This window comes from Paecilomyces variotii (genome assembly GCF_004022145.1).
Source record: "Paecilomyces variotii strain CBS 101075 chromosome Unknown C8Q69scaffold_1, whole genome shotgun sequence".
Lineage (NCBI taxonomy): Eukaryota > Fungi > Ascomycota > Eurotiomycetes > Eurotiales > Thermoascaceae > Paecilomyces > Paecilomyces variotii.
In genome coordinates, this window is record NW_021167140.1 from 3874629 (window position 1) to 3901889 (window position 27261).

Consider the following 27261-nt stretch of genomic DNA (forward strand, 5'->3'; position numbering starts at 1 on the left):
TGCCGTGTCAGGTCCTCTGAGTAGTTATCTACCGGTAGCTTGGGGCGTGATCAAGGTATCATTAAGCTGTCGCAAGACAGTCTCCGGCTGATTAGTGAGATCTGAATTGGTTCTCACCTTGTCGCTCTCCTAGACCTGTCAATCTTGCAAGTTGTTTTCTGTGTCTACTCCGGCTGAATCTCTGGTTTCCTCGCGCGTCAGAAATGATATATCTACCCCTATAGATAGATGATCACGGACTTTTGGTTGTGGAGCGCTTGTTTCCCCTCCTGCATGCTTAGCGTCCGATGCGAACGCCATCTCTGAAATTTGATGTTGAGAATAAAGAACAGAACTCATTAACGGTTTGCCAATCCGCTGATCTGCAGGAACTCCCTGGAGGTACATGGTCCTCGATGAATTCAGCATCCCGCGTTCTTATTTAGCCCTGACCTTAAGTATTGCGCTTTGCTCTGTCCATATAACGTTGCAGGCTGACGATTCATCCATCTCTGCCCCAGGCCTCGCGCCGTGTTAAGGACTCAACGGGGTGATACGGCAGCTACATCGAGGCAGAACGGCTGGCAGATGATGGTTGACCGCATAATTTCCGAGGCGAAGTCAGCATGAGGCGGAATACGCGCCTGGACACCTCCAATACGGAGCAGCCGTCTAGATATTCGTTCCTCGAGACCCCAATGGAGATGCGCGCCCCAATTGGTATATCGGACAGGCAGAACTCACCACCTCCACCACCTGTTCCTCCTATTAATCCGAACCCAATGCAAACAGGACAGCTGAATCCGAATCCACCAAACGAAAAAGAACACGAACAAGAGTACTTGCGACAGCTCCAGTTGCAACAGCAGCGCGCAGCCACTCCATACGATGGGCCTCCACCGCTGGAACAACATCCGGCGCATTTCGCACCGTATGCAGATGACATCGAGTCGCCAGTCGAGAGGCCAGTCGCGCCGACACAGCAACCTGAGGTCCGGCCACCGAATTCTCCAGGGCCGGTTCCGATCAAGTCAGTGCCAGTGGCCGAGCAACAGCCTCGACAAACGTCAGTTGAGCCGGATTCCAACCCTCTACAGCAGCCTTTTTCTCCGGTGTCTCCTCTGTCTCCTCATTCTGTGACTTCCCCGGTAGGCACATTCCGGAACATAAACCATGGGCCAGCGCAGTCAGATGATATCTATGCAACCCATCTGCCAGGCCAAATCTCGCATCCCAACCAAGAGGTCAAGGGAGGAACATGGAGCCATGGCATGTGCGACTGCTCCGATGTGGGAACCTGCTGTCTTGGGCTGTTATGTCCCTGTATTTTATACGGGAGAACGCAGTATCGCTTAGATATGAAATCAAGAAAGGAGGATCCGACAAATTTGTTAGCATATGAGAAGTGCAATGGCTCGTGCACCGTCATGGCACTTCTCTGTGGATGCCAATGTGCGTAGACTGATCCCCTGTACCTACTCTATCATCTTCTCTTTGTGTTGATCTATGTGCTGATATATTTGCTGCAGGGCTCCTTGCAACTATCCAACATAGCCGAACCCGAAAAGCATACCGCATAAAAGGTAATGTCGCTTCTGACTGTATCCGGGCGTCATGCTGTACTTGCTGTACTCTTATTCAGGACGAGCGGGAGATAAAGAAAAGAGAAGAACACCGAAGCAGAGCCGTTCGAGCAGCAAGCGCACACCTGGTTTCGCCATATACCGTACCTACACAGATGTCATACCCACCACCTCCTAGATAAAAGTCTAGGAGAGTAGGGGTTTACCATGGAATTTTCTTTTTTTCTTTTTTTTTTTTTGCCCCCCATCACGTACTTGCCACTGCTGCAGCAGACAACATTCGTCTCATTTAGCGCTCGGATTATGTTTGTATTTATATGGTCGCTATATACCCCTCTGTCTATTCCTTCCATCGAGCTGGTTATCTCCAGCACCCCTATATCATTATTCACAAGGAAATTGGAATTCTTTGCATACTCTATCTCGACAGGACAATTGTTCTTTTGTATTATATCCATGAATACCAATGCTTCTTTAAATCTTATGGACCTGACGAGTAATCGATTCTACAGCATACTTTTACTGTTTGTGATGGATGAAGTTGCCCGCTACCCTGGTCTATTCCACTGGCTGTTCGCTGCAGTGGCTCCTTCCTAAGGCTACCTGCGGCATTGCAGCTCACTTTTTCACCCTTTTCACACTCCTTTGGCAAGTACATGTCTGAGCCGACTTACTTATACCTTGAAAAACATTCCCGTATAATCTCCTCTCCGACATGCAACTCGTTTCTTTAGCCTCGAGCAAGCAGGTTAGGACAATATACTTTGCAAACCCTAGTCCGGTCTTCGTATCATTTTGTGCAATATTACAGACTGAGCCTCCTCACGGCTCGAGGGCCACGATGCTATTGGACCACACACCCGTGACAATGTCCTTCTTCGCGCTCTTGATACCGTGGATACTGTTTGCGTGGAACAATAAGGAGCATGGCCCTAGGGCCCTTTGGACGACCACGGATTTCCGGATACAGCGAGACAAGCCTACAATATTGACCTGGAAGCATGCCAAAACGGAATTTTGGGACAATGTATACGTTTCAATCACACTGTTTGACTCAACTACGGGAGAACAAGTTCTTCAGGTGTTCAGTGAGTAATCCTTCTTGTGCCAACAACCATTCAGCCTAGTCGGATCCCATAAAGAGCAGTCAATGACGCCAGAAGCAGATAACTCGGAGAATTCGTGGATCAGACAGCATGCATGGCTGCCACCGGATTCTTTGCCTTCGGGTAGCTATGTGTTTCGAATAGATCCCAATGTTGGCAGGCCGGATTGGAGTCCGAGGGTATTCTACGATCCAGCCTTCAGTGATCCTCCTACTACAAGGTACTTAGTGCCTCGTACGGCCGTCAGCTCTCCGGTAAGGACGACTACTTTAGACGAACGCATTATAGCCGAGGAACATCATTCAGTTTTGCATACTGTCCCATACGCCAATGCAAGGCCGGGAGCGACACCTAGCATCCCCATTGCAACGAAAGGAGTGCAGTATCCGAGTTTGGTATCTGCGGCAGCACTTGCAATGGTCACGAATGTCGACATCTCTAGCCGTCCATCTGCTTATCCTAGCAATGACGGAGACAATGTCTGTGTAGCGCGACATCCTCTGATAAACGCGAGACCCTGCGCAAAGTATGTGTGAAGTGGTCGTTGTGGATCATCGGTGTCATTACCGACAAATCCAGGGCGCTACCACCGTTGCAATCGGCAGTCAACAGGGGAAGAGAACTATTCTAGGATCATATCAGTCTCGAAAGCTTGCAGAGAGGACAGTCACCTGCTGTTCAGGATACCTTAGACAAATGGTATCTGGTTAGCTTGTCAAATATTTGGAGTCACGGTTGACCGTCCCTGATCATTGATAGCGTGGAGGATATAGAATATCGGGAAGCGTCGCATGTTAAAGGGTATGAGGTTATTGCATGTATGGCCGAAGCCATGCAGAGGCTCCAATTCCTCTGCATCATGTTCCAATGTGCGTAACAGTTCGATAGGACTTCTGCGTCTACGATCTCTTACTACAACCTTCGATGTTGAATAAACCCACAGAGTCGTGCTCAGTAAAAGGACATTGTGTCTGACATCAAACGCATTCTAACGCACCAAGAAAGCTGTCCAATACAGGAATATCTGCTACAAAGTGCGTCTTGTGTATCTTGCAGGTTTAAAGGGGGTTGTCAGATTGGTGACCCCGTCAGACTGGAAGAGAACATGGGGTCGTCTGGGCCGTCTTGGCTCAACCGTAAGTCGATAATCCGCAGATCTGGAGGCGGGAACATGAGTTCGGTGGCGCCGAGACACTCGAGACCTCCATCGTCGAATACCTCTCCTCTCCCTACTGTCTGCTGTATTATTATTAACTTCTTGACGTCGCCATCTAGCATATCGCGCCTCAGACTTGGCACCTTTTCAAGGCCTGGTCGAACGCCCTTCCTCCCTTCTTCCCCAGAGACCCCCGCATCCCGATCGAAAGTTCACCAGCGCGATCATGCCAGGATCCTGACAGCCGCGATACAGCATCATTCACGATTGGGACGTCTTCAAAGTGGTGGACTCATGGCTTACGGCTTCATTGAAGCCACAATCCAGAGCTTGTGACCATGGCAGATGCGACCCACGTCCAACGCCGCCAGATATGGGCTCGTCCTACGCATACGAGTTCGACCTCGATCCAGCCGAGCTGTACGCCTCTTCTACTGCCCAGTAATGGTATGTTCACCTTCGTTGCGGATGGGTATAGGAGCTATAGGATGAAGGATCGAAATTGTGGTGATGCACGCATATGCTGACTCGTTTTGGTTCGACATTGCAGGAATCATACATCTGAACCGTACCTACCAAGTCACATTAACCGAAAATGTCGTCTTTCAACCGATATGCACAGGAGACTCGTCGGCAAATGAGCTGGGTAATCCGACTGCTGTGATCGACCTTCGGGATCCTTTCTACTCGTCTACTTCTCCTCAGCTATACGCGATCGGATGCGCGACCGTTGTTAGCTACCTTCTCGTCATCATTCTTTTCATTACGCCGCGGACCTTCTTTGTCGGAGGGCCTGGAGGTGGTGCCAACTTCTTGGGCCGCCATGGAATGACATACAGCTCAGGTTCCTCTGTTATCGGTATCGGCGGTCGCCCGTGGTTGCAGAAAGTGGCAGCATTGACCGTCGCCATCTCGTTGACTATCGCAACAGCGGATTCCTTCGCGGTCGCCGAACAGCAGTACGACTACGGTTATATGGATGCGCAGAGTCTGACAGATGAAGTCATCGATGGGTTGGAGATCCGCATTGTCCGGGTCATCTCGAGTACCTTTCTCTGGCTGGCCCAGGTCCAGACTCTGATCCGACTGTTTCCGCGACACAAAGAGAAGGTTATAATCAAATGGGCCGGATTTGCGTTGATTGTGCTGGATACGATATTCAGTATCCTGAACAACTTTGTCGACAAGGGCGGCACCACGCGGCCGAGACTGTTTGACGACGCGATTCCTGCTCTCACCTATTTATTCGAACTTGCGCTGAATCTGCTCTATGCGGCGTGGGTCATCTTTTATTCTATAACAAAACATCGATTCGCATTTTTTCATCCGAAGATGCGAAACATATGCCTGGTGGCATTACTATCATTATGTGCGGTTTTCATCCCTGTTGTTTTCTTTGTTCTCGACATCTCGAAGCCGGACGTGGCCGGTTGGGGTGAGTATATGCGCTGGGTCGGAGCAGCAGCAGCAAGCGTGGTCGTTTGGGAGTGGGTGGAAAGGATAGAAGCATTGGAACGAGATGAACGGAAGGACGGAATCCTGGGGCGGGAGATCTTTGATGGAGATGAGATGCTCGAGGTGACACCTTCTGAGGAGGTCGATTGGCCTCGCAAATCGGAACCTGGGCCACACGATGGCAGGGCGACTGGAGCATCGTCTGGTTGGGGTGTTGTAAGAGGTCCGCGCCATCGTCCACTGCGGACTCGCGTTCGTCTTCCGCGCGGTCAGCGTGGCCATGTCGACGATCCTAACCAGCAGAATCCCGCTTCTGTGGGAGTCGGACGTGCTGGAGGCACTCATCCTAGCCCGCCCCCAGCAGTTCTGACGCCGGTCAGTCGCGCTGACACCACGAGTGCTGCGAGTACGGTGTATTATGTCCGATATCATCCTGTTTCCAGTCCGTCGCCAGTTGCTACCAATGCCGCAGCGGCTCCTGGAGAAGAGGATGGACCCAGGATGGAAACGATTGTGGAGGCTCAACAGCAAGGCCCTTACATGAGCCAGCCTGCACGCAATAGTTCGACTGCTCGACCGACAACTACTCTTCCGCCGTCAGATCCACGATGGTACTCCTTGTTCAACAATTTCAAGAGACGCCGTGCCTCTCCTCCGACGGAAGTTGTTACGGCCCAAGCGGAGGAGCAAGGCGGTGTTGGTAGCAACGGTGTCCAGAACCCGGAGCAGTCAGGAGGAAGGAATGGCAGACGGGGTCTGATACCTCGCGTTGATAATCTCTTCTATCGGCTTAGAGACAGGAGTGGGCTGGACGGCCCTGGCCTTGACAACCGGCTGCCGGTCACTGTCATTCCCCCACGAGATCGAGGTCAACAGACGTGGTCTCCGAAAGGCTTTGACGACTCCAGCGTCCATGCGGAGTCCGATGATTCCGACAGTGACCAACCATCAGGTCGTCGTAACCTGCCTGTAATGGTCATTCCGTCGCGAACTCGAACTCACTCTGCTGCCCCTTGGCCTCGAGCTGCAACCGGAGAGACTGGCTATGCTGACCAGGAGCTCCGTTACGACCCGGAGACAGCGGCATTGGTTGGTGTCGAACCTGACCATGTCCGCCGCGATCCAGATTCGCAAGGAGATGCGATCTCTCGCACGACCTCTGAGCATGACACGACGTTTGGATCCGACGAACGGACTGTTGTCGCAGGTACCGGCAGCCGCAGTGAGTCACGCGCCTCAGGAAGCACGACATCTTCGGATACATCCTATTTTGTGCAGGGTCCAACAGAGCACGCTGCGCAACGACCTATTGAGGCGTCCGCTGATAATAGCTCGGCGGCGATCTCGACGCAGGCGCCACCGCTGCATGATCCTGCTGCTAGACAGCAGGATACGGACCTAGAGGCTGGGCTGGGCCCTAGCCCTGGACGTCTGGCATGAAATGTTATATGGCTTCGTCATCTCTCTCTTCTTCGCGACATTCAACCACTATATTCCCTATTTAGCAAGGAGTCCCGGTGGTATTTTCTTTTTCTTTCTTTTCTTTCTTTCTTTATATATTCTATTTTATTATATTTGATTTTGCTTTTTGGGATGTAGATAACCATTCAGGCTTCTAAAAACATGGGATGGCAGCTGGTGGGATGGAGGCATGTATCTATACATACACAGGCGTATATGGCAAGGCCGGCGGAGGCAGAAATGGGCGGGATTTATACCCTGCATAGATCAATTCACAACTTCAGTGCATTAATCCTTCGATGTATGTACTGTACTGTACAATCATACATACATACATACATACATACATTGTCTCATCGTAGTGACAATTCTGTCTTCTGTGTCCAGACTACAAAGACAGCAGGGTCTCCTTGTTCCCATAAACCAGAAGCCTTCGTTTGGGCGGGACTTCGACTTTCCGCTGACCAGCCCGGCAACTTTGCGCTCCGCCCAAGGACAGGAATAATAACGGCTTTCGCGAGGCAGCGATCCATCCCAGCGCACACTTCGCTTTTCATGTCTTCCATGAACCCCCATCGATGCTGCAGCGCACCCTTGCCTGCGACACTGCATCATGGCGGCTGTCAACCGCAACATGTTCGACGCCAGCGTCAGCGCGGATCCGCCGCATGCGCGGGGCGCAACGGTGATGATCCTGCCGCTGAATCTCATCGCTCAGATTATATCGCATGTACGTCGTTGTCTGTCTGCTTTGTCGCAGACTGATGTTACGCTCTTCAGAAGACTGGCTTTCTATCGAATGTCTCTAGCTATACGCTTCAAACCCCGCTAACAGGAGCTCTCACAGTTGGATAACCCAGCGGACCTCGCTCGCGTTTGTCGGACATGTCGGGTGCTCAATTACATGGCCTTGCCTCAGCTCTACAGGAACTTGACGCTGACCTCGTACGATAAAATTCGCTATCGGGATGAACAACCGGAAGGATGGGGAGGTGCGAGTCCCTTCTCAATGGGATTGAATGCAGTAGTGACGAGGCCTCATGCGGAACTCGTGCGATCGATGACACTGCGGGGAGAATGGAGGGAGCTCGAGCTGCAAGAACATGCGCGCGTGGGCAGGGTGCCGGATTCTTCGATGATGCTCAATATCGCGGTGCGGGCAGCAATCGATCGTATGGCTGAGCTGGAGAGTTTCAGGTAATCATGTATTCCTGTCACACGGGGTTCTTCTGTCGCTGACTTGGGCGGTTGTACTCGCGATTGAAGCTGGGAACTGAATACGAAACTGCTTGAGACGGTATACCAAGGCCTTGCACAGCGACCCAAGCTCACATCACTCACGATCCGCTTTCCTTCGAGTCGCCATCCGCGGCCCACGACGGTCATTCCGCCCATGCCCCATCTCCGGTCTCTGAAGGTAACGGATATCGACCCTCTCTGCTACCCAGACGATCTGTCGACGCTTCTTCTACGCAGTAGAAAGTTGGAGGAACTCAAGATGCACTGGTCACCTCGCATGCGGGAAGCTCAAGAACCCAGCGTCATGCTTCATGATTATTTTCGGAAATGTATCGCTGCCAAATCACCGCTCAAGGTGAAAAGACTCGCTCTACAGAACCTATACGCCCTCCACACGGAAGAGTTCCGCACCGCGTTTGATCAGAACGCGGTGGAGGAGATTACTGTACTGAATAGTCCCGGAGTCGACATTCATACGAACTCGTTTGTGGACAATTCTTGGACGTCACGTCCTCCTGACGAGAATTTCAGCCTTAAATCTCTGCGTCACGATCACATATCTAGGAATGACTGTGAGTTTCTGGCGAAATGTTCCGGGCTGGAGAGATTATACTTTGTGAACGCCATCCGCGGTCCATCAGACTACATCAATACCCCGAGACCGTCGGCTGGCTCAGCGAGCGCAATGACACCTCCTACGTTGGAAAATGCGCCCTCGTCCCCGAATGGTGCGACCGGGACAGCTGCAGGGTCAACTGACTCTCCACATCCGCAAAGCCCTCCCAATCCGCAGCATCTCGTCAGGCATCTCTATCTCAACAATGTCACCACATATCATGGTTCTACACTACGCCACCTCCTGCTTTCTTCACGGTGGCCTCTCTCCTCGAACGCCATTGCCCGTGTTGTCCGCAGCTGTCCTAATCTGACTCAACTTGCATTCGCTCCTGAATCCTCCAGTCTTGATGTCTTGGCTATCCTCATCCCCTTCTTGCAGAATCTCCTTGCTCTACGACTCCTAATCCCTACCGACGCTCCACCTAGATCTGCTGCAGGAGGTCTGCCAGGACATGCTCCCAACGGTGGTTCCAGTAACAGCAAGCGGTCAGCCCCCTTTCAGACGCTAGCTGACATCGTGGAGATGGATGACGCGGTACATATAGAAATGATGTCTTCTGTATTTACGGATCAAGAGATGAACGGAAAGCTGAAGGTTATCGGCATTGGCTGGAAGGCATTTGAACTCGGTGGCTTTTACACGGTCCCAGCGGCGAGCGTGCAGGATGTTTCGAGGTTGTACCCAGCATCAGTGAGCGGTGCAGCATCTCTAGGTCAACAACGAATTATTCCCGTCGACAGCCCCGGCCAGCCTGGCATTTCCCCAACTTCTGCAACGAGACCTGACCGCGAAGCTGTTACGGTTCCCTCAACCGCAACGCCTTTCCCAGACTCCCCTGTAACACGTCCTGCGAACTCGACAGTTCCATCACCGAAATCCTCTCTGGGGAAGCATCCGCGGAGTGCAGATAGCCTCTCTCTTCTACCTGACCAGAAACGCCCGTCAGTACACGACAGTGCCATTTCTTGTGGAAACCCCATTTCTAGCAGCGTGACAGGACCTGAAGGCCAAAAGCTCATATGGCGTCGTCGCGTTCGCCGTGTGGGATGGGAAGTTCTGCGAAATTGGGAGATCTGGTCTTTGGATGTACAGGAGATGTGAACTTACCCGAGCCACAGAACCTGTCGGAAGCTTCGAAAGGGGGGGGTTCAACTTGTACCATATCTTATGCAACATATATCATCTTTCTCCCCTCATGACGGTCAAATAAAGGGGGTTACCAATACAGGATTCTTCGAGGCCGTTAGACCGCGGAGCATGGTGGAGGTGTCTGGAGTTCTCAGCAAGAAAGCCGTGGTTGATTTATTTATCCTTTGTCTATATCTCATTTGTTCGATTCTTATCAAGACCGGTTTACTGTTCGTCTATGCTTCTTGTCTTTTACAGACTAAACTGTGTCCAAATTCGTATGTTTACTGCATCTATGGCGTGGCTATGTACATACGTACTTTGACCCTTCGGAAGCGTTGTAATATGTAACATATACATTAGAAGAACATATCATCTCCTTGATATAACGAGACTTGATGTATTATGGACCAAACGGAAAGTATCAATTTAATATGGAGTGAAGCTCGCTGAGCTTGAATTCTCTAGCAACTGGCTCAGCATAATTATCTCTGTGGGTGGAGCTCGAAAGGCGTGGGAGAATTCCGACAAGAGAGAGGCGTGCATGTAGGCAGGCTCCGACATTCATTCCTGGAGTGAAGAGGGACTTTATGTTGGTATAGCAGGTTCGGTGAATAAAGAAGCTGTAAAGGTTATCAACAATAGCAGTTCCGTCAGTCCTCTTTCTTCTTCTTCTCTATCACTATTGCTACTATAATAGAATATCTCCAACAACAAAGATGCGATATCTAGAGCATAGTTATAGTTACCTACTATACGATTCGTTAGCCATCTTTTTTCTCGTCCGCGCTATATATAATCCCTCTTTTTACCTCACTTTCAGATCTCGCTATTAGGCCACTATCATCCTCTTGAGGATAGTTTCTTCCTTTTTAAATAAACAGTATAAATTGCGATCTCCTTTTTTCATCAATGGAGAGTGTTTCCCCCACACCGATCGAGACTGGCTGTTGTGACACACCGCGGACAGGAAGTGTTTAATGTCGCGGTCATGGGGTTCTGCAATGCACCTGCATAGGTATGTACAACGACTCATGGACCACTACCTCAAGAAGCTGCGCAAGTTTGTGCGCATCTATATCGACGACCTGGTCGTCGCATCGAGGACACTAAGAGAACACACCTTCTCTGTCTGCGGGCCAAAGACTGGAAATTCTGGTATTGTCCCTTCTCAATTAGCAAATTTATCTCTGTCTGTAACAAAAATCATCAACAGACACAAAAGGAAACGAGAGTACAAAGACTCTAGACTCTCCAGCCAAAATCAAAGAGCTCAGAGCGGGGGCAGAAGATCCAAGTTCGTTCTTTGTCATGGACGACTGGATTTCTATAATAGAATCGCCAATGTCCTCATATTATATTGTCCTTCCGCCTTGGTATTTTCTAACGCCTTCTCACTCTCTTCTATCAGCCTTGACCGATTCTTTTAGAGCTCTAACGCTCAGTTATGTTCTTATCCTTACTATTGGTATGTATATCTGGGAACTATGTCTCTAAAGACTCCCAGACATTCTTATGGAGATTAAGTATTGTGGATATGGCTTATTTTACAGCCCTGAATATGTCAATACTCGAGACACGGTGATAATATATTTTATACTAAACCGACTTCTCCCCGTGCTATACGACGTAAACCGTCGGACAAAGATCACCCAAAGAGGAAACATCGGTCGGTCGTCCACGTTCGGTCGACCAAACCGCGGTATACAAAGTCATGTGCAAGCTAGTGGTCATCAAAGTCATCAAAGCACGAGAGAGGATATAGCAAACTAGTACTATCGACAAGAAGATATGTTCGAACATATACGTCCCTCAGAAGAAGAAATGGAAATAAATACACGAAGTGCGCAGCATGTACCTGGTTCTATTGAGCCTGTTGACGTACAGAATCTCCTTGCGGCTATTGCAACAATTGAAGGCCGTGATAAGTTGCAGATCCCAGCCGAACGTACGATCAAAGCAAACCCAGAACTGTCTAATCCGCTATGTTCGCCAACCAGTTATCCCTGGAGAGTTGCGCGTGTATTAGATTCTTTATCTTCCCTTCTTGTCTCCAAACCTTCTCGAGAAGTTATTGCAACTGCGCTTCGAGTGGACGAAAATGCAAAAACGATCGAATTTTTTCTTGCTGCTAATGATGACGTCTCGTCCAAGACTTCCTCTCACTTGGAATGGATCTGGGGGACAATGAGACAAATATCATCGCGCTATCGTGAAGCTTACTCCAATCCCACACAGAACAGCCCGACCCATAATATCAAAGATGAAAACCTCGTCAGACAATTCAATAGCTTCAGTCGCCGGTGTGTTGAATTCACGGCAAGCAAGATTAGAAAGCGTGTAAACGGCGGTTTCGGTCATTTTCAGAAGATAAACAGAAGCGACTTTGGTGAGAATCATCCTTTTCGGCATATCATCCATACCATTGTTGCGCTTGAAACCATTACCAGGGAAGGCGCTCCACACTGGGAACAAAAGCCCGTGGACGACGCAACATGGGAAATGTTACTACATCTCTTGCGTATGTGCCAACGAAGTATCAACGATTTTCTCAAAAATGGTGCATTTACGCCAGATGAACTTCTCCGTGTGAACCATTTCCCTAAATGGGAAAGTTATCTGAGGAAAATTGCAGGAGTCATGAATAATGTCGACATTCTGATAAAGGCCGCGATTTCCCCGCGCTGTGAGCGTCTCTTTGGGTTGAAATTCAAGCTTTATGCTCTACCTGCTATTTCATCTCGATCCATATATATTCCTCAAACTCCTAAAGATTGGGAAACCGTGCTTGAAAAAGCACTGTCAGCGAGAAATCGAAATGATGCAGGTGGGCTAGAAAGCCAACCAAAAGTGATGAACATGTCTGTTATCAATAATGACACAGCGTACATGGCTCAGCAAGCCTTGAGTCGAGACCTGGTTGTGCACTGTGAGACTAAAATACTTCTCCATATTGCGCAATCGGAGAGAGAAAATCCTCGGCTTACCAAAGCATATTCATACGTTGGAGTTTCGAAACTTTCTTGCCAAGGGTGCCACTGTTTCTTTTTGGCATATAACCGTATTCATGATACGCGCTATTACACCAGGGGAACGCATGGAAAGTCATACTGGCCATGGCAGTTTCCGCAAAACTTCTCTAGGTCCCAAGAGACAGCAGTCTGCATGTACCATATCGTCGCTAGGCGATGGGTGGATTCATACGATGGTTATGTTACTGAAAAAGTCCATTTTGGGCCTGACTCGACTGCAGCATCCCAGACGTCCCAGACTGTAACTTGGGAAAAAGACAAGCGTATCCATGACAAGGTTGAAGAATTGATTCGAAAAGTGAACAATCTCGAGTAAAGTATGCAGTTTACAGGAGCACAAGGGATCGGCGGTGAAGTTGTGATGTGGCCAGGGTCGAGGATCCATTTGTTTGAGACGATGAGAAATCTGCACTGGGAAGATTATATTCTGACTCATACCACGAAGAATCTGTTTGGGTATTTCGGGAATGGCTTTACGGGGTGGTGTACTATGGAAACTGGGGGAAGTTCGTGAGACGGGAGACTGTACTTTGAATAGCAGGAGTCGAGAGTTCTAAATTAATGGGAAAAAAGCATTCTCCACACTACGAAAGCAATCAGTAAATCAGCAATTCTGGGATAGGATCCCTCAGAAGCAATCGTTTCAGTTGGTAAGTCAGTTCTACAGCAAGCGAGTACGACCCGGATATGGTGTATCCTAGATCCAGGTTATTCTCCAGCTCCGCACCGAATGCCAGCCTCCCGTTACCCTCCATCTCAGCAGGCTCTAGGCAGAGTCATACGATGTAACCACTGTTGTGATGTTGACCAGAATTAATTCTACAGCGCTCATTATGTCATAACTTAGCAATACCATCTACCTGTTCACACGCACGTACAGTATACTGCATTAATCAAACCACTGGCTTCCGTCCCCACACTACTGAAACAGGACTATACGAATGTATACGCCTATCCTTCACACAAGCCTTGAAATCATCCAAGAACATCCTGACCTCTTCAATCTCCCACTTCATGACACGAGTCAGGAACGCGAGCGCCCATCCCTCGGACCCCTGGAGACATTCAATTTGATAGAACAGACCCTGCTCTTTCAGAGTTGGATCCTTCGGCCACGGTCCAATAACCTTCTTGAACCGCGCCTCTTGCACGTCTTCGAAGCCAGATTCCATCATTACTTGGCGTTGCGTTTCGAGAATCTCAGTCGTCTTGCCCGTAACTCGGCCCGCTTCACGGAAGACCGTACCCCAGCGACGGAGCGGATGATTCGGATCATTGGGAATCGAGCCATCGTCGCAGTCAACCCAGACGCTGACGTTGGAGATTTCGAGATATCCACCTGGTTTAAGACAGTCGAGACATTGACGCATGAATTGATGCCAGTCGGGAATGCATCCGAAGAGGTCTCGGACGTGGATGTAGTCGAAAGTGTTAGGGCCGAATCTCCACGGATACTCGACTGCGTCGTCGACTTCGAAATATAGATTGGGAGGGACCCAGCGTGGTTGGATGGGGGAGAGGTCTGTGCCGATGACCACGGCTTCGGGGTGTTGGTCTGCGAAATCTATTGCCCAGATACCGGTTCCGGTGCCAACGTCGAGGACTTTCTGTTGTGGGTTGGAAATGTAAATACCTGATTTAACCCATTGCAATCTTAAAAAAAAAAAAAAAAAAAAAAAAAAAAAAAAAAAAAAAAAAAACTCCTCATGATAGAGATATAGAAAAGAGAAGCAGAGAAACCTACCTGAGGTTTATTCAACGGAGCAAGATATAATCTTTGATTCATCATGAGTAGATTAACATGATGCGCCAAATCGTTAGTTTCCTGCGCTTCCTCATCGTTCGGACCCCAGTAGGCGCCATCCTTGTACGCGTGATACCGTCGTCCATGTTCCACTCGGTAACGATATATCGATGACTTGATGGACGTTGTGTCGGTCTCTCTGTGTGTTGATTTCAGTCAGCACTAGTTCTCATGTCTGGCAATTAAAATAAAATACGGACACATGAACGCATTAGCATCGATTCGGGAGTCGAGTGAAAAAGTAAGCAACTATATATGTATGTATGTATGCATGTATGCATGTAAGTGTGCATGCGCGCGCATTAGAATCAAGCCATGGGGAGTCAATAGTCCCTGTTCGGTTACACAAGGGCCAGGCGATTGGCTTACGGATCCCGGTCGAACCGGACACGGGTTAATATATTCTAGCTACACTAGTCAAATAGATTGCACTTACTGATCGCCCGTTAGGGAATAGGAATCATAGCCAGGATCGTCGTCAACAGCGATATTAGGCCCGTGAGTATCATTATCAAAGTGTGGTGGTGCTGGCACCTCAGCCATGGGTTTGAAGCTATGCAGAACGAAGAAAGCTTGATTTCAACCCAGACAAGCACGGCACCAATTAATTCGTCCCAGTGTAACGATATATATCAAGTGCTCCGGGTGAGAAATAAGTTTGTTTCAAAGGACGTCAACAGAACAGGACCGAGATCTGATCCCTCCAGAAAGTGTCGAAGATCTGACTCGGTACTGAATAAGAGGGAAGAGGGGCTCAAGTTAAGATTATCTTGATCCTCGAGCCTCGTTCCCTCAAGGCCATCGGAGCCCCGTAACTTTAATCGATGGCGCGTTCCACAGCTCATCGTGATTCCACGAAGCGCCACCGGACGCCAGCCCGCAGACCGTTTAGATGCTAAGCGTTCATGGTGCCTGCTAGACGACGCCCAGCCGCCGTGCTGTTTCAATTAGTTAAGATGCCATTGGCGTGGCTGTTGAATTCCATTATTATAGAGAGAAGAACGATGTGGGATAACCTTTGAAAGGTGGAGTTGTGGATTGATCGGGATCAGCCGAACACGAAGCCGATGTCGTCAATTGAATCTGCGCGGTATCACTGTTTATCGCTTCCGAAATCGAGCGCAAGAGGAAATGACGGGGAAAAAGAAATAGAGGATATAAAAAGACCGAATAATGAGAGTCTGCTGGATTATGTTGTCACACAGGAGTAAAAAATACTTACCCCGCACAACAGAAGAAAAGAACATGTCAAAATCAAATAAAGCTGTACTTAAGTACATACTTGACTAGCGGGAAACAAAAATAGATCACGACCCAAAGCCACGGTGTCGGATATGCCATCTGCACGTGTGGTCTGGAATGCGGGCCTGCAGGAACCCAAATTATGACGCTGCATCTTGAGACGTTGCCATATTCCATGTGTGCATTCTGTTTGACGGACTCGTGATGTCGTGATATTCTTGTTTGCAGTTCTTGGGGTTGACGGTATATCCCGATTCGAAGATTCCGAACTGGCTTTCAGCAGCCCAGTGGTTATTTGCTTCCTCTAATAGATCCGCCTACAGTGGGAGAATGCATTTTTTCACGCGATGTATGTATATTGCATGGCTATTTCTGCATATGCGGCCCAGATCTTCCACTGGCACCGGGTGGAAATATGTCCTATGTACTTGGAAGAAAGAAAAAAATGAAAACCCGACCATGCAGTCAAAGATAGGAAAAAATTCGCTTCCAACCACAAACTTCTTCGGCACTGCCAGAGCCCGACCGTCTAGCAAGAAATCAGGCGTTTAAGCCTGGGCGGCGAAACCTAGCTTAGGGCCGTCGGCGCTGAAGACGACGTACTGGCTCTTCAGGAAGATGTCACCGAAGATGGACATACCAATGTCGGAGTTGTCCTGGATACCACCGAAGCAGGTCGAGCTGCCGTCAGTGACAGGAGCGTAGTTGATGAGGTCGCCAGAGACGACGGCGTTGTAGCCGCCGATGCTGACAGTGAAAGATGGCAGGCTGGTGCTGCAAGGGAACACATAGCCTCCGTACTGCTCGCTGTTCTGGGCACTGTCGACCTGCTGGTAGTAGGCATCGACAATGTCGGTAGGAAGCATGAGGAGAGTGGTGCCGGTGTCTGATGCAAAATTAGAATGTTGGCAACTTTTTTAAGTGTGCGTATTTAGTAACAACTTACCAGCAATGCCGGAAATCTGGTCAGAGGTGGTTTGACCGTTACCGACGGCGTATCCATCAGCAGTAAAGCCCCAGAAACCCTGGGAGCTGTCGACGTCGGTGTAGGTGATCTTGCCGGTGTACTTGGAATTGTCGAGGTAGCCGAAGTCGTAGCTGCCGGGGGCGTTGTGCTTCAGAGTCACGGCGAAAAGAGGGGCGTCCAATTCGGATTTGACAGTGTCAAAGAATGTCTTCTGAGACCTCGGCTTGACTGCACCACCATTAGTCAGTACGGCTGGCGACACAATGCTGCTTGAAACACCAAGACCTACCAGTGTTGATGGAGCTGAAGGCCAAGCCCAGGAGGCCATCGCTGTTCTTGTCCTCGGTGAACTCGGAGCTGACCCGCGAGGCGGCCTCGACGGCCTGGGAGTTGGCAGTCACACCGCCAACAGTGACGGTGTCCTTGTAGACATCACCGCTGGCAGAGCTGCCGTCTCCGTAGCTGATGCTCCAGGAGTAGCCGCTCATCTTAGTAGCATTTGAAGAGGGCTTGTAGACGGAGTGACCGGAGCTCTCAGAAGAGCTCAATTCGTCCGAGAAAACCCACCTGAAGGCACTTGTCAGCAAACATTCATTCTCTTAGAATAGCACACTTGAGCACATACAGATCGGCGGAACCGGTGTCAATATCCAGATGCAGAGTGGAGGCTCCCGCGGTGACAGGAGTCAGATAGGCCTGGTCGTTATCCTCAGGCGTAGTGACAGCGCTGCCCTTGACAGCAGCCTCCCTGACGTGGTGGGGAACAGTACCACCGTACTTCTGGATAGCATTGGCGTAGATGCCTGGCAGGTTGATGGTCTTGGGAGTAATAGGCTTCGCGATCTGGTTGATAGTGAAACCAAGACGAGGATTAGCACCAACAGGCTTGGTGGGAGCAGCGGACGCGACCGCCGCGAGAGCTGCAGCTGCAGCGGTGACCTTGTTGAGAAGAACCATTTTTGTAGTATTATTAAAAGGTGAATAGACTCCCTGTATGTTCTTGGGGCGATGAACGAGAGATACTCAAGAACTTGGGAGATCTGAGCTTGAGACCTTGGAGACCAGACATCTTCGAGCTGACGACGCTGGGCCTTTATAGTCTTTGGTCTATCACGAAGGCCCAAGCCAAGTAACGGCAGAAGATCGCTTTGGGATCATCGCATATGCTAGGCAGAGCGGCAGAAACATCTGCTCGACGAACAGTAGCACGAAATCTGCTCGCCCCTCCTTCTCACCCCAGATCAAACGTCCCACAGTTGGAACTGGGAGGGACAGACGTTACAATGCATCTCGGGATCGTGTGAAGGGCGGTATCTGGCCAGCCTGGTGGCATCGATAACAGACGTATCGTGCAACCCCCCCTGACCCTGAGTTAAGAACACAGCCTGAGCGGGGCATCTGCAGGCACAGCCAGAGAGATCTTCTCGGATAGGCCGCGGTCGTTTTTTCCGACGGAGTAATTGGAGAGAAGCCAAAACTGAACTGTTTTGAAACTGCACAAGCGGAACGAATCAGGTGGGATAGGTAAGCGCCAAGATCGCTGATGTATAGACAGTGACAGCTATTCATGGTGTAGCGCAAAGGCTGACTTCTGGGGCTTTGCCAACAAGCTCGACCGCTTGGGTTTGATTCGACGATGGCGCGACGATCATTATCGTGTGGGGGAAGATCGCCTGCTCACTCATAGGTCCCTAAGGTACCCTGAACGGTGAACTGGCATACGCGCCAGCCAGAAGATGCTGGCGATAATGAGGTAACAATCCAGACGACGGGGCGAACCGGCGACCCCGGTTATATCCTTATGCATCGAGACTCTGTATCCTCATCTCCTCAAAACCATTGCGTTCCGCGCGTCGTGGCCACTGTCGCCCTGTGCCTTGCCACTGGCCAGCTCGAAAACTCAGGGGTATGGACGAACAACGTGCACAGCCAGTAGTTGATGAGTCCCGCGCTGCTCGGATGAGGTGGCCCCAGAGAAAGACAGAAATCCATCGGAGAGAAACACACGTTCTCGGAGTCCGAGTGCGGGCCGATCGAAGCCCCAAGCCGCATAGTATCTCGTAGTTTTTCTATCGCGCACATAAGATTCCGCTTGGATCAGGAACGGTAGATGCAGATCGAGCACACGCGCAAATGATACGTGCCCATTGAGAGCACAGTGTGGGTTCGAAAATATAATCAATACGGAAAAGCCTAGGACAACCCGCGGCTCCGGCGATCAGCAGCCGGGCAGCTGCAGAGAAGACGGAGAAAGAAGTTCGATCTCGAAAGAAAGAAAGTAACTTCCATTGGGGATATTCACCTGTCAGTCTATCGATCATGATTGGGCCAGGCCGTCAAATGAAAGGGTTCACCATCACTGGCCAAACTCGATGGTGAGACCCGATGCTGGCTGTCTGTCACCATCTTTCGATAAAGATACACAAGGTTTTAGATATCACCTCCTGGATCGGGCATGTCGCTCCACGATGCTCAGCAGCAGTGCCTTTCCGTGGTTGCAATGCAGAGCCGGTGATAATATTATTGATGCTCCGCTCGTCTTTTTTTGTCCCTGACCAAATCCAGGGCAGACACGGCAGATCGCCGGACTAAGCCACCAAGATCACAGCTTGTTTTGGCCTCTGTCCGAAACAGTCTGATTAGGCGTTTTTGATGACCGCTTAGGGTAGCATGATTCTCATCCATCCTGCCCCTTTGAGAAGAGCATGGCCTCTTTTGTTCTGGACAGAGTTTCAGCCTTGCCTGGTCCGACGGTCTCCCGCGATCTCAAGGAAGATATTCTAGAAACTCGCCAGGGAATAACAAGTCTCCGCCGTAGCATCTGCGGACATTAACATTAGAAAATGATCCTTCGGAGGAGATTCTCTCAACTGAATGGACCGCCACACTCTAGCCCCTCTCCCCCGCTGCTTGGCAGTAGTCGTCTTTCAGTTCTTACATGTTGCCATACCGTAGACGCGCCTGATAGATCTCCGTATACTGCCAAGAAAAAAATGGCCCGCGGGATTCTTTTTTTAGGTTATTCATGCTGTTCACTGTAGCCCGATGAGACGGACTGGATCAGCCTTCGGGGCCAAAACTGAGCCTCCATCGGAAAACAACAGACGCAAGACCCGGTAAGTACTACGGAGTAGTAACTACAACCGGGCGATGATTGAAGATCGACCTTGTATCGGTCTCACCGCTCGAATTGGATCAACCAACCCTGCCAAGATAGCGCATAAGAAGTATGACTAGGATACGATGTTACCCTCCTATATTGCGTTATTTCGGGAATATCACTGCTTCGCCGGATTGAATGACGTTGCCATTCATAACGCGAGTATCTGTAGCTTCCCGAAAGTAACCAGGAATCCTGCAAGGCTGCTCTTACGGTGTGGTTGTTACTCCGCAAATTCCAGATGAGCAACATCATCACCTCATGCGCGTGGATCTATAGCAACATTGCTATAGCCTAGGCAACTTGTCGATAACCAAAAATATTCAATGGGAGCAAATCTCATATCCAATATTTCAACGAACTATCACTACAACTGTGCATGGCAAACCAGATTACCAAGTATCAGAAGGCTTGAAAAGCAGAAAAAGGCCGTGCGTCGCTGTGCAACCACTAACATCCAAGACAGATCACATAACGGGAGAAAAGGGCTGAGCCACTATACCAAACCCCGAGGTATCAGTAACGAGAAACACAACTTGGGTAAACGCGTGCAATGAAGTTGCAGACACAAAAGGCGGCCAACTAGAGGTACAAACCGTGACACCTGAGCTTGTCGACGGGAGAAAGCAGATATAGTGACGAGGATGATGCAGGAAGACGCCCTGGCAAGAGCGGACGTCGCGATTGCTATGAGATGCACGAGAACTCGCAGTCCCGAGACAGTGTGACATCACAGGAATTGGGACGGGAGTCCATTTCCACCTGCAGTGTCTACACCTTCGGCACTCTTGTCATACTGCTCGTTGAGGAGAACCTCGAGCATATCAAACTCGCCAACCATAGGTCCAGTCCCACCTAGACCTTGGTCAACACCGGCAGTCGAGCTGTTGAAGAACTGGTCCAGCGGTAGAGCAAACCAGTCTGGAAGCGCTCCTGAGGACGTAGCACCCTCGTTGATTGCCTGAGATGGTGGATTAGAGTCCTCCAAACCAGCACTTGGCGGTGTAGCGTTGGGGTCATAATAGTTGTAATACACAGACGGCGGAGGGGGCATGAAAGAGACATTGAGATTGGAAGAATTGATAGGCTGAGCCGGGATATTGGCCAAAGGATCGTGGCCGTTGGTGACCGTTGGGGTAGCGTTATTGCTTCCATCCACGGAGTAACCTAGATTTTGTGCTCCACTATGAGACGATTGCCATTGAGAACCGGCGACATCCCTACGAGCTTGCGTGCTGTCGCGAGGACGTGGTGACTGGGGTGTGGACACCGGTGCCGAACCGCGGTCCTGGGTTTCACCTTCACCGGAGCGATCCATTGGAGCAAACCGAAGAAATCTTGTTCGAATGTTAGTTGTAAGTAATTCAAGCAACCTGGCTATCGTATGACTCAGGTGGACATCGTCGACAACGCAGGTCCGCAGAGCCTCGACAGTCTTGTCCTGGAGCTCTAATGAGACACGGACATCGTCTTCCGTGGCACCCAGTGTGAAAGTCTTCAACATGTTAGCTACACTCACGAAAAACATGAGGGTAGACGCAAAAATACCTTGAGAATGAATATCATGCCAGACAGGATCCTAAAATATGTCCGAACAGGACAATGTTTTAGATGATCGCCGGGCACGAGACCCTCAAGAACGGTCTGAAGGATTTTCCGCGAAGCATCCACAACCTCCTGAATATAGGGTTCATTGACTCGATACAGCTCCATGAGAACTCGAAGTGATGCGGTTCCCGACGGCGAAGGACCAGAGCCAGGTCTTTCACTTTGAGCCTGGGCTGAAGCTGCCTCATTCGACATGGTAGTCCATCGATCGACCACGGCTTGTAGGGCCAGACAGTTCACGTACAAGCCTGCAATTCACACCATTACATTAGTAACTACTCAGCAAGGTCCAAGCACGAGACACTTACGTGTATACTCATATTCGATCGTCAATATATGACGCATTTGAGGGCACACTGGCATTTTTGTTAGTACGGACATTGATCACGAGCTCAAGGGGGTTTCCACTAACAATTAATGCTGTCCAGGTTCCGGCGGAACTCGCGTAATGAAGGGAGGAACTCATCGATCTGTTCACGGTACCGTCCACTCCTGATGAGTTCGGACGTCTGCTCTTTAGAGGCAAATAGCAACTGATTGCTCATGTACATGACCTTCGAGATTCTGATCCAGCAGTCTTGCATCCTGTCAATCAGGACGTCCCCTGATTTTGGATCCCCAAGGGACGGTTCAATGTCATGACTCCATTGGGGTAGCGGCAGCATCGAAGGGATTCCAAGGCGTCCGCTGCTCTGGGTCACATAGACAAGAATCAGACGACGAACACGACGTTTTCGCATCTGTTCAGCTGGGGACTCGTTTGCATTGGAGCTATTCTTCTGGTCGAATACTCCAAGCTCGAATGCCAAAGCTTGTGCCGTGCTCAGCAACATCCAGGACATCCGGTCGGATCGCCAGGCAGGCTCCAACCACTTCTGAAAAGCGAGTCTTCCTTCGGCACCGCCACTTGAGTTCTTATTTGACGTCTGATCAGCATCGTTGTCTATGTCCTTGTCGGAGCGTGTCAGTGAGACGTGTGCATCCATGTCCAGAAGCGTGTTCTCGTCGTCTCCAGGAGGGAAATGCAGGTTTCGCGGGTGCCAGTCAGTCAAAAGGAGAAGAGCTTCGACGGTGCCCAGCGATCTCAGATGTCCTTTCAAATTGACCTTGCCGGGAAGAGGTCCAAGGTCGACTGATCTTGGTTTGCTAAAACCAACAGAGTTTCCGCCAAACTTCTCCTGACCCCAGAAGAGCCGCTCGATCATGCCTCTCAGGTAGGACCAAAGCCGGTCATGGATGTAAAAGGCACGAGTGAAGGCACCATCGCCCTTCGGTTTCATATGGCGGGAAGCTGCTGTAAGAATCGTAACAGCTAACACCGGCTCTTCCGTGAGCAGCGTTCGGTGCGTGGAGGGTGGCGAGAAGTCCGGTAATACAATTGGACTCAGAGGGGCCATATGTTCGTAGTAACTAGAAACGTAAATCAGCCTGTTTCCGCACAAAACAACCCTGCAGGAATCAAACTTACTATGCGACATATGCCATGGCTTCATCAACGGTGAGCCAACCTGCTCGCACAAATCGAAGACGCGACCATGCTTTGACCGCATCAAGATAACCAGGATCTTGCGTATCGACTGAATTGGCTGACTGTGCTCGATTATCGACCAAATGAGGCTCCGCAGGACCCGAAGCTTGTCCTCGGTAATAGCGTCCCAGAGCCTCAGGTCGCGGAAGCGTCGAGTACGGCTGCGGACCGCTCCGGGGGGTACCTGTTTGGGCCATAGGGGAAACCGGTGATGTATAGGAAGCAGCCGCCGCCTGTCTGGCAGCATATCTGTTTTCCAGACTCTGACGGTTTAGATCTTCAGTCCTGCCGGCGGCCTCCGACAGTAGATGGAGGGCATCATGGCTGTTGCTGATAGTCGGTGATAGGAGTTCCGCCGCCGTTCTGTTCATCATATGCTGCCCACTCTCCAACGTATAACTCTGCCCTCTGCCATTGAGAGGATATGCGGGGGGCCGCGGGAGCCTTATATCCTGGAATTGCGGCGAAGGCGCGGATGAATTGGTCGCATACTGCGTCGTGGGAGCTGGCCGCCCCATCTGAGTCGTTGCGGACGGAGACGATTCTGACCACGACGGTCTGGACGAGGCTCTGCCATTCTCGAACGAGGTCGAACCAGCAGCCTGCGTATAGGGCGATGCATTGCCATTGCCTGGCGTATCATTGTATGACTCCCCCACCATCATCCGCTTATCGCGGCGGAGCGGACCATCGACCTCATCACTGCCGCCTTCTGAAGCCTTGCGCTTCCGTCTTGTTGCTGAGAATTCGCATCGTTTGCTCTCGCGTCGACATCGCACACACGGGGGCGGACGGGGGTTATCGACACCTGGACTCGCATCAATGAGAATGCTCAAAAACCATTATATATCCCGTAGATCTCTGGGGAACCGGTGAAACGTACTTCCTAGATCGCACTTGACCTTGCGCTTACGACAAGGGTCGCATGCCTGGTATCCGCGACGGTGGTGCGGTTGAGGAGACAGCGACTTGGAACTCTCCGAATAGAGGCCATTACTGTTATTATTCGGATGACCGCCATTATTAGGTGGGATCGAGGGGTCTGCAGCGGACGCCATTTAGGGCCGTTTCGAGAATGATGAGCTTCGCCTTCTGTCGGCGCAGAGTGGAGGGATTGGGGAAATTGGTAGCCGATGCAAAGCGAACATTTGCGAGTACTTAGTCTACCTAAGTAAGTGGGGTTTGTGGCCGGTTTGGTTTATCCCAACGCAAAGATCTACGGGTTAAAAGGCGAACGATCTCCCGAGGATATATGCTAAGACACTAATAAGAGAGGCCATGGGATTTCTTTCTCGTAACTATGTAGTTAAAAATCGCGGATCTTCGTCTGTTCTGGTTATGGATTCCTTTTTTTCTTGACTCGATCCCAGATCGATCCGAACCCTAAGTAATGTGCGGGGTAGTAATTCGATACGGGGTATTAATTCGCCTTGCATTCCTGATCCTACCGTGGGAGGATGTCGAGCGATTGACTAACTACAGTAATTTAGTTACATTCTGCATTCTTTCGAATCATCACCAGTCACGAGAAGTGCAGAGCTACTGGTGGAGTTCTTCAGGCCATGTGGTTTGGTGCTCACGGGATTAATATTGTCGACTGAGCTAGTAATGTAAGTATTATATACAAGGTCTTTAGCCACACATCCTGTGTGGCTATCGCCCTTAACAGAAAGTAATACTCAGTATATAGAGCTTAGCAATTAGGATAATATATTAGGACTTTAATACTGATTATTATAGAGGCTTTAATATCTTATCCTATCTTATATTATAGCCTATCTAAGTCTCTCTTTTCTAATTAAACCCCTAAATATTAGTAGTCTTAGTCTCCTTCTTTTTATTCCTAAATATAGAGTATAAGAGCTATTAATATTCTTATACTAATAATATTTAATATCCCTTAAATTATAATTATAATAGATCCTAGATTTAACTTTTTAGATTTAATATATTTAATACTAATCTTAGATAGTATCTGCTAGATAAATCCCTTAAACTAAAGCCTATCCCTAAACTTTATAATATTAGATAATTTTAGAGCTAGAGCTAGAGCAGCTTATTAAATTAACTTATCTAGGTAATAATTTATAGCTATTCTTATTTTATATAACTATCTTATACTTATCTATTATAAGAATTATAATTATTAATCTATATATATATTTTAATCTAATATAAAAAAGGGTTTCTAATCTTAGCTTAAGACTAAATATAATATATATAGATATTAGTAGTAAGAGTCCCTTATACTCCTAATATTTTCTAGCTAATATATTATTTATAGTATAATAATAGTAAGCTTAATTATTAGTATATTATATAGTAATTATAGGGCTAAATCCCTATATTAGATTAACCCCTAATATTGCACTATCTTATTTTTCTTTTATTTCTCTTACTTTAGAGAATATGCTAGTTAATAGATAATCTTTTATTAATTAATCTAATAGAGCTAAATATTTAGAGAGAGTATATAGCCTAATTACCTAAAGCTAATTATTAGAAGTAAATATCTATTTAAATTATAAACTGCTGAATCTAAAGCTATAATAATTAATTAATCTTATTTTTTAATACTTTATCTATTTCTGCTTTTTTATCTTTTTTTTAAAGACCTTTTTTATAATAAACTTATTTATAGAATAATTATTAATATTATTTAATTAAGTGCTTTTTAAATCTAAGCCTTTATTTAAAATTTTATTATTAGACTTAGCTATATTATTATTATTTAACTTAGACTTTATAGAGTTAAAGATTTTAGAATATTAAAAAAAGAAGTAGAAAGAGAAATAGAAGAAAAAATAAAAAGAGAAATTAATATTAATAATTATAGACTTAATAATATAAGCTAGAGTTAAAGATATTATATCTAACTAAAAGGCCTTATCTCTAGCCTAATCCTTAGCAGATATATTATTTGCCTTATTAAAGACCTTATAGTAATATTTATAAAGTATTATATTAAGTATAAATACTTATGTAATAATTAATAAATTATATAGAATATATAATAGGGCTATAGTATAGATATAAAGATACTTCTTTCCCCTAAATATAAAGTAATTAATTAGATTATTAGAGACCTAGAGAATATATCCTATATTAATAGTAGGAAATATCTTTAGATTAGATTTTAGGCTAATTATAATTATTATTTAAAAGATAATATATTACTTTAAGCTATTTTTTTATAAAATATTTATATTAACTGCCTTATTATTATAATTATATATTATTAGCTATATATATAATATCTAATACTTATTAATAGCTAGTAGCTTATAGATTATAGTTATAATATAAGATAGAAAAGGCTTTACTATTAGTAGTATATAGTCTTTATATATATTAAACTCTAGGTTATTAAGTATTTTATAATATAATAGTAAGTTAGCAATAAGTAAATATTAGCTAGAAGGAAGGGCTTTTATAAGGTAAAATATTTAGTATAAATAGATAAGATAAGGTAGCCTTAATCTATTATCTTTATTAATAAATATCTTTAATAGAATATAACTGCATTATTTAAAAAGATTAGATTAAACTAATTATAATACTTTATAGTAATAGAAAGATTATTAGGCTTAATAATTAAGCTTAGTAATAATTCTTTTAGACCCTAAGTAAATACCTATATAATTATTTATTTAGCTATAATTTTAGGCGCAGTATTAATAGCTAGAATATTAGAGAAAAAACAATATATATTAAAGATTAATATAATACTAAATAATAAAGATTCTAGCAGAGGGAAATAAATAATAAAAAGAAAAAAAATATTTAAAAAGATTAGAGGAGTTAGCAAAGAAGAATAATATATATATATTTTTACTTAAAGGAAAGTATACTTAATCCTTTATCTATAGATTAATAAAATTAAATATTAATAATATCTATCTCCTATTTAAATAGGTAAGAAGGGCTTAAATATCTCTAGCTATATAATATTCTTTATAGTTTAAGCAGTATTATTCTTTTTAAATAATATACTAAGTCTCTAAGCTAATATTATCCTTAATATAATAATATATAGCTAACTATAGCTAAATATAGATATTTGCAGATCTATCCTAATATAATAAAGCAATTAATTCTAGGCTTTATTAATAATTATAGCAAAGGCTAATTTAACTAAAAATTATATATAAGTTAAAAGAAATAAGAATTTATTATTTTTAAATAGAAGCTTAA

The 27261-nt window shown here is 47.3% G+C and overlaps 7 protein-coding genes across 7 annotated transcripts; 4 read left to right on the forward strand and 3 right to left on the reverse strand.

The window, feature by feature from the left end:
* Positions 1–238: 238 nt before the first annotated feature.
* On the forward strand, positions 239–2004 carry C8Q69DRAFT_48380 (DUF614 domain protein). Its single transcript, XM_028631732.1, has 3 exons — positions 239–437; positions 501–1431; positions 1509–2004. The coding sequence occupies exons 2-3, from the start codon at positions 606–608 to the stop codon at positions 1742–1744; spliced, it is 1062 nt and encodes a 353-aa protein (XP_028489763.1). The 5' UTR covers positions 239–437; positions 501–605; the 3' UTR covers positions 1745–2004.
* Positions 2005–3871: 1867 nt separating this feature from the next.
* On the forward strand, positions 3872–7026 carry C8Q69DRAFT_412370 (PalH/RIM21-domain-containing protein). Its single transcript, XM_028628315.1, has 2 exons — positions 3872–4271; positions 4375–7026. The coding sequence occupies exons 1-2, from the start codon at positions 4163–4165 to the stop codon at positions 6717–6719; spliced, it is 2454 nt and encodes an 817-aa protein (XP_028489764.1). The 5' UTR covers positions 3872–4162; the 3' UTR covers positions 6720–7026.
* Positions 7027–7156: 130 nt separating this feature from the next.
* On the forward strand, positions 7157–10166 carry C8Q69DRAFT_453751 (hypothetical protein). Its single transcript, XM_028629649.1, has 3 exons — positions 7157–7470; positions 7588–7937; positions 8007–10166. The coding sequence occupies exons 1-3, from the start codon at positions 7354–7356 to the stop codon at positions 9697–9699; spliced, it is 2160 nt and encodes a 719-aa protein (XP_028489765.1). The 5' UTR covers positions 7157–7353; the 3' UTR covers positions 9700–10166.
* Positions 10167–11433: 1267 nt separating this feature from the next.
* Positions 11434–13322, forward strand: C8Q69DRAFT_453753 (hypothetical protein). Its single transcript, XM_028629650.1, has one exon. The coding sequence runs from the start codon at positions 11518–11520 to the stop codon at positions 13072–13074; it is 1557 nt and encodes a 518-aa protein (XP_028489766.1). The 5' UTR covers positions 11434–11517; the 3' UTR covers positions 13075–13322.
* Positions 13323–13564: 242 nt separating this feature from the next.
* On the reverse strand, positions 13565–15367 carry C8Q69DRAFT_48427 (S-adenosyl-L-methionine-dependent methyltransferase). The gene is made up of 3 exons (XM_028631761.1): positions 14999–15367; positions 14503–14701; positions 13565–14365 (listed from the first exon to the last, which is right to left on the reverse strand). Exons 1-3 carry the CDS (start codon positions 15103–15105, stop codon positions 13652–13654), a joined length of 1020 nt encoding a protein of 339 aa, XP_028489767.1. The 5' UTR covers positions 15106–15367; the 3' UTR covers positions 13565–13651.
* A 948-nt stretch (positions 15368–16315) lies between these two features.
* On the reverse strand, positions 16316–17888 carry C8Q69DRAFT_48440 (aspartic endopeptidase Pep1/aspergillopepsin F). The gene is made up of 4 exons (XM_028631764.1): positions 17397–17888; positions 17061–17338; positions 16751–16999; positions 16316–16690 (listed from the first exon to the last, which is right to left on the reverse strand). The coding sequence occupies exons 1-4, from the start codon at positions 17726–17728 to the stop codon at positions 16353–16355; spliced, it is 1197 nt and encodes a 398-aa protein (XP_028489768.1). The 5' UTR covers positions 17729–17888; the 3' UTR covers positions 16316–16352.
* Positions 17889–20574: 2686 nt separating this feature from the next.
* Positions 20575–24301, reverse strand: C8Q69DRAFT_48475 (putative C6 transcription factor). The gene is made up of 6 exons (XM_028631783.1): positions 23951–24301; positions 23008–23875; positions 21952–22949; positions 21848–21895; positions 21480–21787; positions 20575–21426 (listed from the first exon to the last, which is right to left on the reverse strand). Exons 1-6 carry the CDS (start codon positions 24123–24125, stop codon positions 20662–20664), a joined length of 3162 nt encoding a protein of 1053 aa, XP_028489769.1. The 5' UTR covers positions 24126–24301; the 3' UTR covers positions 20575–20661.
* Positions 24302–27261: the final 2960 nt, after the last annotated feature.